This window comes from Bidens hawaiensis, unplaced genomic scaffold (assembly GCF_021521415.1).
Source record: "Bidens hawaiensis isolate Kalapana, Puna unplaced genomic scaffold, B.hawaiensis_p1.1 tig00022343_1, whole genome shotgun sequence".
Lineage (NCBI taxonomy): Eukaryota > Viridiplantae > Streptophyta > Magnoliopsida > Asterales > Asteraceae > Bidens > Bidens hawaiensis.
In genome coordinates, this window is record NW_027493484.1 from 419,485 (window position 1) to 432,339 (window position 12,855).

At 36.3% G+C, this 12,855-nt stretch overlaps 1 protein-coding gene across 1 annotated transcript; it reads right to left on the bottom strand.

Annotated features, from left to right (window-relative positions):
* Positions 1 to 2,474: 2,474 nt before the first annotated feature.
* Positions 2,475 to 5,088, bottom strand: LOC143565469 (bark storage protein A-like). Its single transcript, XM_077052433.1, has 5 exons — positions 4,866 to 5,088; positions 4,259 to 4,326; positions 3,816 to 3,971; positions 3,034 to 3,273; positions 2,475 to 2,883 (listed from the first exon to the last, which is right to left on the bottom strand). Exons 1-5 carry the CDS (start codon positions 5,086 to 5,088, stop codon positions 2,515 to 2,517), a joined length of 1,056 nt encoding a protein of 351 aa, XP_076908548.1. The 3' UTR covers positions 2,475 to 2,514.
* Positions 5,089 to 12,855: the final 7,767 nt, after the last annotated feature.

The window sequence follows — 12,855 nt, forward strand, 5'->3', positions numbered from 1 at the left end:
AACGTTGTTGGTACTTCGGGGTATCGTCGGGTTTTGGTACGGAAAACGAGGTACGTAGTGGCACGTTTATCAAGGTGATTACTTAGAGTGTGAGAGAGTATTCTAGAGAGAGAAAGAGGCTGATGTGATTTGGGGTAAGAAGTGGAAAGCTCGGACTTGCTATTTATTAACAAAATCTGGGACCCATTGCGATACGCGATGACCCCTTGATCTTCCTGTCGCGTATCGCGACGTAGGTATGCGTAGTCACCACAAGGGTTTCCACGTGGCAGACGCTGTGCCACGTGGTGACACGTGGCGAACTTTATGCCACGTGGTGGGACACGTGTCCGCCTGTTAGAGTGAGTCATCGCGATACGCGATGACTTTGACCCTAAGGCCGTCGCGTATCGCGATCGGCCAAGAAGACATAATTTTTATTAACCCTGGATTTTAGAATTTGTCGGTTTTTGTCCTTTTACTTTTGAAACTTGGCATGTTTTATCCGAAACTTTCACGATGTTACATTACACATCTATCATCATTAAACAAAAGAGAATATCCCTTTCTCATTATTTGTCCCATACTGAGTAGATTATACTCCAGTTTAAGAACAAAATAAACATTATCCAGCAATTTGTTGCTTCCATTCACAAGAACAACCTTGAAGTTCCTTTCCCTTCAACTTTGATTTCATTTTTGTCACCAAGATGAACTATCAGCTTAAAGTTTTCATCAATCTTCACAAAGCTCTCTCTTATCCTTGTCATATGATATAACAACCCGAGTCTAAAACCAAAGACGGTTTTATTAACGGATTGCGTTGAGTTGATCATCAATGACATATGTGGTTCATGAACAAGAGCCATGAACAGTCTTGGTTCCTTCTTGGTGTTTTATTTTATCTCTTCATCATCAGCGGCTACATTCACATGCTGCTCATTATAATACCAACAATCCTTTTTAGAGTGTCGAAAATTTGTTGCATACCGTTCACTGTGGTACTTTACTTCTATCAAGGCTTCTTCGACGGCCCCTTCCTCAAAAATATTTGCGGTCACGCCCTCTTGATCCACTGCTGGATTGAGACCATATGTGAGTCTTGTCAAACATTACTTGCAATGCTTGTTCATCATATTTTTGGTGCTTTTTAGGAACCTTTTGTTTATCCTCTCTTCATGTGATTGGAGTGAGACTTCAATAGATGGCACAACATAGTAAAACCTAGGAGTAAGGCTTCTTAGCACTTTCTCCACAATAGTTTGATCAGGTATGTTCTCACCAACTTGCCTCATCATCTTTCATATAGTGATTTTCAAGATCTCTACGCAACCTTTGGAGTTTCATTGCCTATACTTGAGAGTCTCCTTGAAATTCCATTCAGAGAATTTCCATGTTTCCTTAGCCGTTGCTATAGCAGTAATACGTGAGAACAGTTGCTCATGAATGGCTTCTTGAATGATGGCCACTGCATAAGCATCCTTCTTCGGTGCAGACTTGTCTTTTCCATCTATCCTCGACTCAACCAGATCCCAGAGATCTCTAGACTTAAAATAGTCTTGATTCAAAAGCTCTAGTGATCATAACATTCACCTTTGAACACTGGAATTGGAATGGTAGGGTTTGCCATAGGATTTGTGTGATCGGCCATGGAATTAGGGTTTGATAAAAATTGTGACAAACTTCAGAAAATTGAGCACTTAACCTAATGCTTTGATACCACAAGTGTTGGTATATGAGCAGAAAGTGAAAGAACACAATCACAAGTGTAGCGGAATTCTCTTTGATTATGATTATTTTAGAAGCTCGTACAATTGAGAGCATTAAAGCCTCATTAAATAGAAAACAAAGATGACCTTGTAAAGGTGAGAAACAGCTCAATTCATTTAGACTCGGTACAATAACAACTAGCCAACAAGCTTTATTCAAAAGATTTAAATAAAGACTCCTGATAAATAAAATAACAAATAAGTTAAATGTATGTCACACATGACATCAGAGAATTCAATATGCTGCATGTTTGGATCATTATTCGACAGATGGAGCATTGTTATTCCGAGCTTCTTGAAAATCATGCTGAGTGTCACCATGGTGACGTTTACGTTGATGTCGATGATTGTTGGGCTCCTTTGGAGCCTTTTAGTGGATATTGTGGACTCGGTTAATGTAAGTTGGCTATTTTTCGTTAACAATTTGGATCGCGTGAGTTACTACTGTTGGTTACTTAAATTCTTGAACTTTGTTAACTAATTTGTAACTCTTGAGTTGTTGTCATTTTAATTGATTTTAAGAATGTGTTTTTATGTATCCTTGTGTTTTCTTAAATTCAGAAAATAATTTTTGTAGTAAATAGTAATAAATATAATAATATAACAATAATTAAGTTATCAAGAATGCGTCAAATGAAAGAGTTTATAAAATATGCACACCAAACAACCCATTTATTTCATGGATGATAAAGACAAACTACACCATGCTCACATGCATGGTGCCACTTATTACAGCTTCATAGTCGGGATTACAAACCCGAAAAACCTAAATGCTAACAGAAGAAACAATCTTCCTCGGAGATGGAAGCAACTTGATAAACTCCACCGCAACTATGACAGAATTGTTAGCTGCAAGGTTGATAAATGTATCCGCTTCATTCGAGTGTTCACCACCACCCGCCATGTCAGAAAGTGCCCTAATCACAATAAATGGCACCCTTTGTTGGTATGAAATGAGAGCCACAGCCGCACTTTCCATCTCTATGGGGCTAACATTAAACTTATCAAAGATGAAGGTTCTATACGCGGCATTGTCTAGGTAAATGCTAGCACTTGTTCCTCGTTCCACGGTTGTAACCTTTGGCGGAGTAGATAAGCATGTTGTTGCGTTTAGACATCCTTCTAATGTCAATGACTGTATATATTGTTAGAAAAATGTGTCAGTTCTTAAAAGATAACATTTTAAAAGTTATTTTATAGTTTTTATGATAATATAATATCTATAGTGATGTATAACTTTATGAACTTTAAGTTACGTGTTTAAATTAGGATATATGTGTATTACGTCTAAAATTTTGGCCACATTGAAATAACGATCCTCAACAGGTACCCAAAAGACGTGTTGTCTCTCCTCGGGTGTTCCATCCGCCGGAAATATTTCCTCCGGTTGGTACCAAATATTGTTCAAGAAGTTATCAGAAAGTGGATCGGTTGAATAACTTGCAATGTTTAGGTGGCCGATGTCTCTTGTGTAGTCACCCGCGTCTTCAAGGGGCAATGTGTATTCTGGACCATTTCCATACCTCTACAATATATACCAAAAATTTTTGACATGTAAAAAGATTAATACAGAGCTGATCCAAAAGTTCACGAACCATAAGTAGTGGCTCAAGTTAAAAGGGCATAACCTTGGGCCATAGGTAATGGATAGAAACGTCTCAACGGGGCCTGATTATGTGTCAAAAATCTATACACATTCCTGATTATGTGTCAAACGACTATACACATTTTGTCCCGGTTGTTAGACCCGATTTAAACTTCCAAAACTCATCTTTTAGTCACAAGGGAACTTTTATGAGTTTTGATTTATTTCATTTTCTATGCAAGCATATGAATATTTGATTTAAGTACAAATTTATTTTGGAAATTTTATTGTTATGAAATAATGAATTTCTGTTTTACAAAATTTGACTCAACCTCACAAATTTAAAGTTACCATATGAAGGGTTTGTTGTCATAGTCTAGATATATATTCAATATTATATGAAATTTGGCTTGAGGTTGTTCGATCTCTTTATTTGTTGTTTCGAACTAAATCAAATTTAATTTTGTTTATTATATAATTACCTGCCAACTCCAAAGAGCAGAATGAGCCCAATAATGAGGAATGACAACATCTCCAATATTGAGTGAAGGGTTTGCATTTCCAGCAATTCCATAATGTACAACTCCCTCTATGTCAAACAAACTCAACAATAGTTGTGTTGTAACTCCCGCATTAAGCTGATGCATGCATGCAATCAAATACAACTCAAATCTTATATTAACTTATAGTTTTTAAATATCTATATTTAGTATTTATGAAAATATATATACAATCACTTCATTAGAGAGTGTTGTTTCTTTTATTTCCTTTTTTAATAAGAGAATAAGTGTTTAATAACAAGTTAGAGAAATACGTTGAACAACAATTATTTTTTTGGTAAAACTTGAAAATTTCTTTTTCGTGACACTTAGTGTTTCCATTCATAATAACACGATAACTTGAAGAACATTGTTAGACATTATACCATGCCTAAGCCAGTCATAACCAAAATGACACGTTTGTTGCCAATTGATCCAAACCGAAATCTCCTTCCTACACAAATAATACCAAAATTAGCATCAAACACCTTTACACTGCATTCTCGGGTTTAAAATACAAGGAAAAGAAATGATAAGATTGAATAAAGGAAGAAAGGAAAAGAAATTATATACTTAGAAGGCATTCTCGAGTTAAAATAAAAGAAAAGAAAAGAAAGTGTTTATTACATTCTTGAGTTAGATTGGAAGGAAAATATAGGAAAAAAAATTGATAACTTTACAATTATGTCCTCATAGTAACATGGAAAAGAGAATTAAGATAGGGTAAATTGGTAATATGGTAATGGAATATAAACTTTCCTTCATAATCCGGCCATATTTGGCAGGAAAATTTTGAAGGAAAAAGGGCTTAAGTTTTCCTTCCATTCTCTTTCTTTTCTTTTAATGAAAAAACTCAAGAATAAAAAAATAAAAAATTTCTTATCATTTCTTTTCCAATCCCTTGAATAAAAAATCAAGAATGCAGTGTTAAGGTTTAAAATGAAGCATCAACGTGTTATAAGTTAATCGGTATTAAAATATGCACGTGCGTACCATCAACATCGACAATGAGTTTACTAGGCTTGTATTCAGGATAATTGAGAAGAGGGTTCAATTCAAAGGTGTTAGGGATCACAATGCCAACATACGGCCCTCTTTGGTTAGCCATATCAATTAACCTTTTGGTTTCTCCAAACACTGCACCATTAGCTTCTCGAGCCAACAAAGCTGTAACTAAACTAGATACTGCAAAGATAAAGAAACTAACACTTCTCATCTTGTCTTAGAGATGGAGAAATAAGGAGAGGTTGAATCAATTTATAGAGCTGAATGCTATGGAGGGGGGTTTGTGTGGATGAAAGAAACATGAGGGGATTTATGTAAAAGGAAAAAAACATGAGGGGCTTATTTCTTTTGGTTGAATCATTTACACATGTCATAATTGTTGAACAAGTTGAAGACCCGTGTTGCAGCGGGTCGAACTTGATTCGCGAAGGATTTGTAACGTCTCTGCTGGAAACACGGAGGATCCAAATTATCTCACTGTTGTTATAAACCGGCGCGTTGTTTGACTCGTGAAGGAACTAAGGAACCCTAATTTTCCACCAGTTACCTCACCGTAAACCTGAAAGTACCCAAACCTTCTCTTTGTGGCTACTTTAACCGGCATTGCCATGGTACGCGGAAGAAACTTGGTTGGTATCGTTTTGGTTCATTACAGTACGTCACTACAATAAAAAAAAAAATATTTTGTCAAAAAAATTGAAAGTTTGTTTGCCAAAGTATAAAAAGGAAAAGTTTTGAAGTCGGTTTTATAAGTTTGGCGGCCAAAGTATAGATGATAAAAAGTAAGTTTGATGGTCAAAGTATGAAAGACAAAACTAAGTTTGATGGTAAAATATAAATTAAAAACAAAGCTTTCAAGTTGGTTTTCAATATAAATGAAACTTTGATGGCAAAAGTAAAAAATAAGAATTTAATATAAATAAAACTTTGATGGCAAAGTAGGAATAAGAAAATCACTCGGTAATATATATAATTGTTGAAGGCACCCTACTTGATAATGTTTCGCAAACTATCCCATCAATCATATCAAGAACGTATCACTAATAATGAACACATGCACAATCAAATAACCAAACTACCAATTAAACAGGCAGTTTGATCATTTGTTATTTGGGTTTGTGTCTATTGCACCATAATGCCATATACAATGTCTACTGTAGGTTACTTTCACATAGATCCAAAATCTCATGTAAAATTCATGGGATTAGCTCCAGCTAGAGGCTTCAACATCTCATATATATTTTTAATTTACATGTGAACAGGAGTTTTATTATGGTTGTGAATCTTCAGTTATTAACAGTTCGCGTTCTAGTTCAACAACCTGTGCATTTTGAAATATGGAAATTGTTATAGAGTGGTGAAACGATCTGGCCTCTCCCCATGGAACCAACCTCTTGCGCAAAAAGGTGTAGGGTAAGGCCACGCGTACATCAGATCACGAAGCAATCTGGCCCCTCCCGGATCCTACGTAAGCGTGGGAGGCTATGATATCAATGCTAGTCTGTCTTCACAGTCACATTGAAATGAGATGCTAATGCTATTTATTTGCATCCCGCCATTTGCATGTATAAAATTCACCGCAACATAAATTTGTGTTAAAACTTGGCACACTAATGCATGACACTTGAAGGACATGCAATTCATGTATTGATTTCTTCAGATACACATCTTGATAATCTGCAGGTGTGGTTCCTTAATGGCTTAATTACACCAACACACAACTTATTTTCACATTTTTTTTTCTTTTTTGTCATTTTTATCACAATGACGGAGTGTGACAACTGGAAAGTGATTAACGTAAAATATAATTGGTTCTTAGTGAGAGATTGAATTCGATAGAATTTGGTAACCTATACCGATCAGTCAGGCCAGGCCACGGGATTTTTAGGGATTCTCGGAGACGGCCATGATCACCAGCAACATACATATATACAAATGGGTTCTATGTAACTGTACAGAACCTTTGTTGTCATGCCCTTAAAAAACTTCTTTGGAAACAAGCCATGGAGCTTCAACCATGTTAGACGAATCCGAAGCTTTAAAAGGGAACAACACATGAAGTTTAGTTCCCTCCACTTCTGCAACTAACATTGTTGGATTCAGGTGGGTCTTTCACAATAAAAATAAATCTGATGGCCACCGTGACAGGAGAGCATCTTATTTAAAATCTAAATTTATTTATCTTTTTCTATTTGTTTAAATTTCAAATTCTAAGTTTATTTTTTTATAAGTTTATCTTTTTATTGTATAAATAGGGCTATTAGGTATCTTGTTTAATCAGTTTATGTTTAATAAAAGAATTTGTAAGCTTTAAGCTTGTTTACCGAGTATTTCGGTTTTGGTTATTTTGATAATGATCAAAGCCATTTGAGTAAAGCCGTGGAATCGGTATCACACCGTTGAATATATCAAATCACGTTCAATGGCCAAAAGCTTCAACCAAAGATATGGCATTGATTATGTTGAGACTTTCATTTCGGTTCTTAAACCCGCTACCCTACGACTCATTCTTCTTTTTCAATGTCTCATAACTAGACACCCTGTCAACTCGACACAAGGCCGGCCATGGCATATGGCAGAGTAGTCGACGGCCATATGCCCGACTATCCGCTAGGCCCGGAATATATATATATATATATATACATATATATATATATATATATATATATATATATATATATATATATAAAGAGTAAACTGCGGTTTTCGTCCATGTGGTTTGTCCAAATTTGCGGTTTTAGTCCAATAGTTTTAAATTTGTGATTTTCGTCCCTGCGGTTTCATTTTACTTGCAATTAAACCCGAATTCACTAACCCCGTTAAGTTTGGTCGTTAAACCCATCAGCGTGCCCCTCACGTGAGAGGCAAATTTGTCAATTTTCTCCCCAAATACAACCCAGCCCCTCACTTGAGGGGGCTTGCGAATTAAGATTGTGGTTTATTTTGGGAGAAAAAGGACAAACATGCCCCAGACGTGAGGGGCACGTTGATGGGTTTAACAACCAAAGTTAACGGAGTTAGTGAATTCGGGTTTAATTGCATGTAAATTGATCCCACATGGACGAAAATCGTAAATTTAAAATTATAGGACTAATACAGTAGATGTGAGCAAACCACATGGTCGAAAACCGCAGTTTACTCTTTTTAAATTATGTGTATTTTTATGAAAAACTACATGTATACTTAATCTTTTAACTCAATTACATAAAAACTAACTTGGTCTAGTAACAAAGGGGTATGACTCCTAACCAAAAGGTTGTGTGTTCCAGTCTTATTTGTTTAACTCTATTTTTATACATTAGTTTTTTAAACAACCCAAATCATACATAATCAAGGAAGCCAATTTAAAAATTAAATTGTTTAAACCTAAAAAAATAATTTTTTTCACTTAAGGCCCGAAATATTTTTCGGCTTCGGCCCAATTTTTTTTCTCAATTCTCAGAGCCGGCCTTGACCCGACGTCAACAGCGCCTTTCTCCAAGGCAAATTGAATGAAGATGTATATGTCCCAACCCGTTGGCTTTAATTATTAGATCATGCATGTCCCTTGTATGTTTGCAAACTCAACTGTGCTATTTACAATCTTCACGAAGCATGCATCTCATGCATGGTATGATGAACTCAAGTATTACATGTTCCCCTATGGTTTTAAATCGACCATCTGTAATCCCTCTCTGTTTTATCATATATCCTCATACTTCCACTTCTATTTTTATCCGTGTTTATATTGATGACATAATTATTACTGGCCCTTCTACGGTTCTACTCCTAATGTCGTTAACTTTATTCAAACCAGTGGCGGATGCAGGAACTTACACCAGTGGGGGGGGGGGGGGGGGAATATGTTCGATATAAATACTCGGTTGTGACGGGTCAAAACAGGTCGAGTATAATGGGTCAAAACAGCTCGCTTGTGCAAGTTTTGGTTTTAAAAGCTACATTGCATAAATCAATTGAACTTAAAGAAAAAAACATGTAGAATGAATAGTCACTATGTCCGGACTCAGGAGCCTTGTAGTGGTATAGACCTATGTACTTAATCGTCAGTTACCCACTTACCCGTGCATCAAAATTATATATGCAGAAAAGTAATAATTAATGCATACTATTGTTTTAAGGGTTGACATTATAGCCAGTTCATTTAAAAAAAAACAAGAAATTGATTTGATGTTTTCCGTTTCCAGTTTGTTAGACTAAACTAAACACACGAGTTAGATAAATTAGAGCTTTTCATTTGGGCTTTCTAAAGGCCAAGGTGCATTCTTAATTTTGTCTTTGGGGGCATGTGAATTTTTTCTTGGATTTCACTAACATATTAAGCTTGATGGGCTAATTTCAGTGGAGGTCTATCCTTCCCCTGAAGCATGAATGAATCCACCTATGATTCAAACTCTTGCTACTAAATCCCTCTGAGGGATTTAGGTACCCTCTCTTACTTCCTTGGAGTTGAAGTCTTCCTCATTCCCAAGGTCTTTTCCTATCTCAATCTAAATACAAACTTGACATTCTTTCCCGAGCTAAAATGAGAGAACGTGTAGGCTGATCTCAACTCTCCCACCACTTGTTATAAACCGCTGATCACTCAACATGGTGGCAATTCCCTCTCTTCATCTACGAAATATCGGACCTTAGTAGGAGGGGGGGGGGGGCAATGTAATACTTTTCATTAACAAGGCCAGACATCGGATTTACAATATGAATCTCCTTTCGCAATTTATGCATGAGCCAAAGACAACCCACTGGATAGCCCTTAAAAGACTGTTGCGATACTTACATGGTTCCTTGCATCGGGGCCTTTTAAGCCATCGCCATTCCCCAACCAAATATTAATGCATTCATGTTATGAACTGGACCCGAGCCCAAATTAGCCCAGTAAAGGCGGCCCAACAAAGTAAAAGATCTGACAATATATCGAAGCTGATGAATGTAGAAGGGGGAATAATGAATATGAATGATTTATGTGAGGTTTCTTCTCCCATCTCCTACTCTGTAACTCCTCTGATTTCCCATCTCCTTTCTTAACTGTTCTTGGTTATAGTCGTTTTTGTCTTTTATTACTGAATTCTCAGCTGTAACGTTACACTTAATCAATAGAAACCGTCCGGTTAATTACATATTTGATTATCTTGTAGTTGTATAAAAATCATATCACAACAATTCACTTACGCTAATTAGGTATGCGATAAGACACACACAAAAGTACCACAAGTTACTTTGTTTATATTGGGTGCAATCCTATCTCGTGGTGTTCTAACCTTTTGGTACATCTCATGTGACATTAGCTAATAGATAGTCATTTGTAATCGTGTCTGTAATCATAACACTTATGTTTGTGTCATTTATGGTTATGTTTAATGCTTTGTATTTGGCGGACTTGTTGGGCTAATTGGCTTGCCAAGCGAACTAAGCAAGTTAACTTGACATGGGCCGGGCGAACTTGTCAGGATATATAAGACAAGTTTGATTTAGGGTTATTACTTATTAGTTAGTCATTCCAGCCGTCTATTGTGTTAACGAACAAAGTGTGTTCGTGTGTTTTGTCTTGAATTAATTCTAATTTGTTTATGATCAACAGAAGAAGTATTTGAAGTATTTCCGTGCTCTTGTCTACTCGTTTATTGCTTGTAACGTTGTTCAAGGAGATGCTGCACCCTTGATTGTTCGTATCAGTCTTGTCAAGATTCGTTCTAGGAACCTAATACACGTCAAATTACATTAGCACGCCTATGAAGCTGAATTTGGAGGAGTTGCTTCAACTTCAACCGAAGAACAATGGATAAGTTTGCTTGTGTCAGAACTAGATAATTTATAATTATCATAAAGAATTTTGTTTAATCGGTTTGACATCGAATAATTAGCGCCAGTACTAGCACTCTAATTTTGTTTTTTACCATGTCCATACATGAAATGTAGACTTATTTTAGACAACATACACCAACATGCACGAAATGTTCAATTTCTTTGTTATGTTATTTAGTTAGTTGAGATCATCATCATCATCGTACTCAGTATATCCCACCAATAGCAAAGCTATGTTAGGGTCTGAGGAGGGTAAGATGTAGACAGCCTTACCTCTACCCCATAGGGATAGAGAGGCTGCTTCCGGTGAGACCCCCGGCTCGATAGTAGTTTTGCATCAAGCCTTGGACATAAAGCAAATAGCACTCAATCATCGGGATACCGGCTGATTGGTGCATGTACCCTCGTCTTTCGGCTATCAACACCACCACATGATGCCTGATTAACCTTCCGCCACTTTTAACGTTATTTTCACGAGATTAGTAAAATAACGTCAAAATTAGTGCAATTTCACTTTTGCCCACCCGAGGGTTTACACATATATACATAATATGCGCGCACCTCAAGCAGGGCGTTTAAATTCTTGTTAAAAAATAATAAGGATATCAAATTGTTGTTAAAAAATAATAATGTCTTGATCTTCTAGATTAAATTCTTCATTTTCTTGATTAAAATATTTATTCCCTACCACTCAAAAGTCTCACCATTGAATATTTTATCAAACGATTTATGATTTACATGTAGACTGTAGTTGGCTATTAGGTATGAGTAATGTAGGGTGCTAAACGGGTGGTGTTTATGGGTTGGTGAGGATAGCTTGACACGAATTCTAGAATTTGTCATGAACCATAACACGACACATATCTGAAAACCATGTGTCAACAAGTATTATGTTATTTACGAACATTTCGCGTCCATACCCGAACCTCCAAGCGAAAACAATGAACCAACATGTGACGTCATGGTTCGAGATCCGACTGGATCGATCAGTGTGTTCATGGTCTTGACACATACCATATGTTTCGCACTTAATTATGACTGTATATTGATATCAATTCTAGCAAAATACACACGCGATGCATGTGGGCCAACTCTAAAAGCCCGAATGGGGGATCGGGTTATAATTACTAATCTCAATAATAGCCGTGATGGTATGCGTGATAATGGTAACCATAAGGCGGGATTTAGCAAACTCAAACACGATGGTTGACATGTCAGCAATGTGGTTGGCCTCGAAAAGCATGTTGGGAGCTCGGCGGTTGTTGAGCTTCTTGGAAGCCTTTTGGTTAATATTATTTGTGGAATCGATTACGAGCCAAGAAAATGTAATCTAAGTTGGCTATCGACTGTTATCGATAAGGGGCGTGTGAATAACAACTATTGGTTTCTAGGATTGTTGAATTTTGTCGGCTTTTGATTTGTTGTCGTGTTCATGGGAAAGAGTTTATTCTAGGAATATGCTAATTATGTGTTCAAATGTTTTCTTAAACTTACCACTTTTTTTTCTGTTGAAAATATGGAATAGCCATTTTATTAAAAAAGCACAGGGGAACTAACAAGTTGTTGGCCCCCAAAAAAACATACAGTAAGTCAAAATACACCTAAGAGTACTAACACCAAGTCACAATAAAATCAAAACGAGAACTTACACTAATCCTCCTGATTTAACTTGACCATTTCACTTGATTTTTCACCCATAGAAATGAAAAGCGTTTTATATCCTCCTTGAATCTATTAATTGAGACCCTAGTATTGTTGAATAAAGTGTCATTTCTCATTTTCTACTAACACCTATGCGCCATGGAAATGATCGATTGGTCGCCTTTTTCTTTCCATCTTGTACCTTAATATATGAATGTGCCTTAAGAAGACCTCGAACGCGAAAACAAGAGAGATACTCATAAATTACCACATTACCAAAGCAACATAACACAAATTAAGAAAAATTCTGCTGACTTCTATGCATCTTCACTTAGTGGATAAATATTAATTGCTTCAAAAGCACCTTGTTTATAGAGTGCGTCCGAGGTTGCACTTTTCCCCATTTCCGCTTTCATCCGAGCACATATTTCTTGTGAATAATAATAATAGTAATAATAATAATAATAATAATAATAATAACAACAACCGCAGCAGCAACATAAGTTAACAAGGACACATCAAATGAAATAGTTCATAA

What these genes read in the sequence shown, in the direction of transcription:
- LOC143565469 (XM_077052433.1), bottom strand. Translation starts at nt 5,088, where the DNA reads ATGAGAAGTGTTAGTTTCTTTATCTTTGCAGTATCTAGTTTAGTTACA. An exon ending in TTATGACTGGCTTAGGCATG is followed by an intron (nt 3,972 to 4,258) that starts GTATAATGTCTA and finishes TGCATGCATCAG; the next exon opens with CTTAATGCGGGAGTTACAAC. An exon ending in ATGTGGCCAAAATTTTAGAC is followed by an intron (nt 2,884 to 3,033) that starts GTAATACACATA and finishes CAATATATACAG; the next exon opens with TCATTGACATTAGAAGGATG.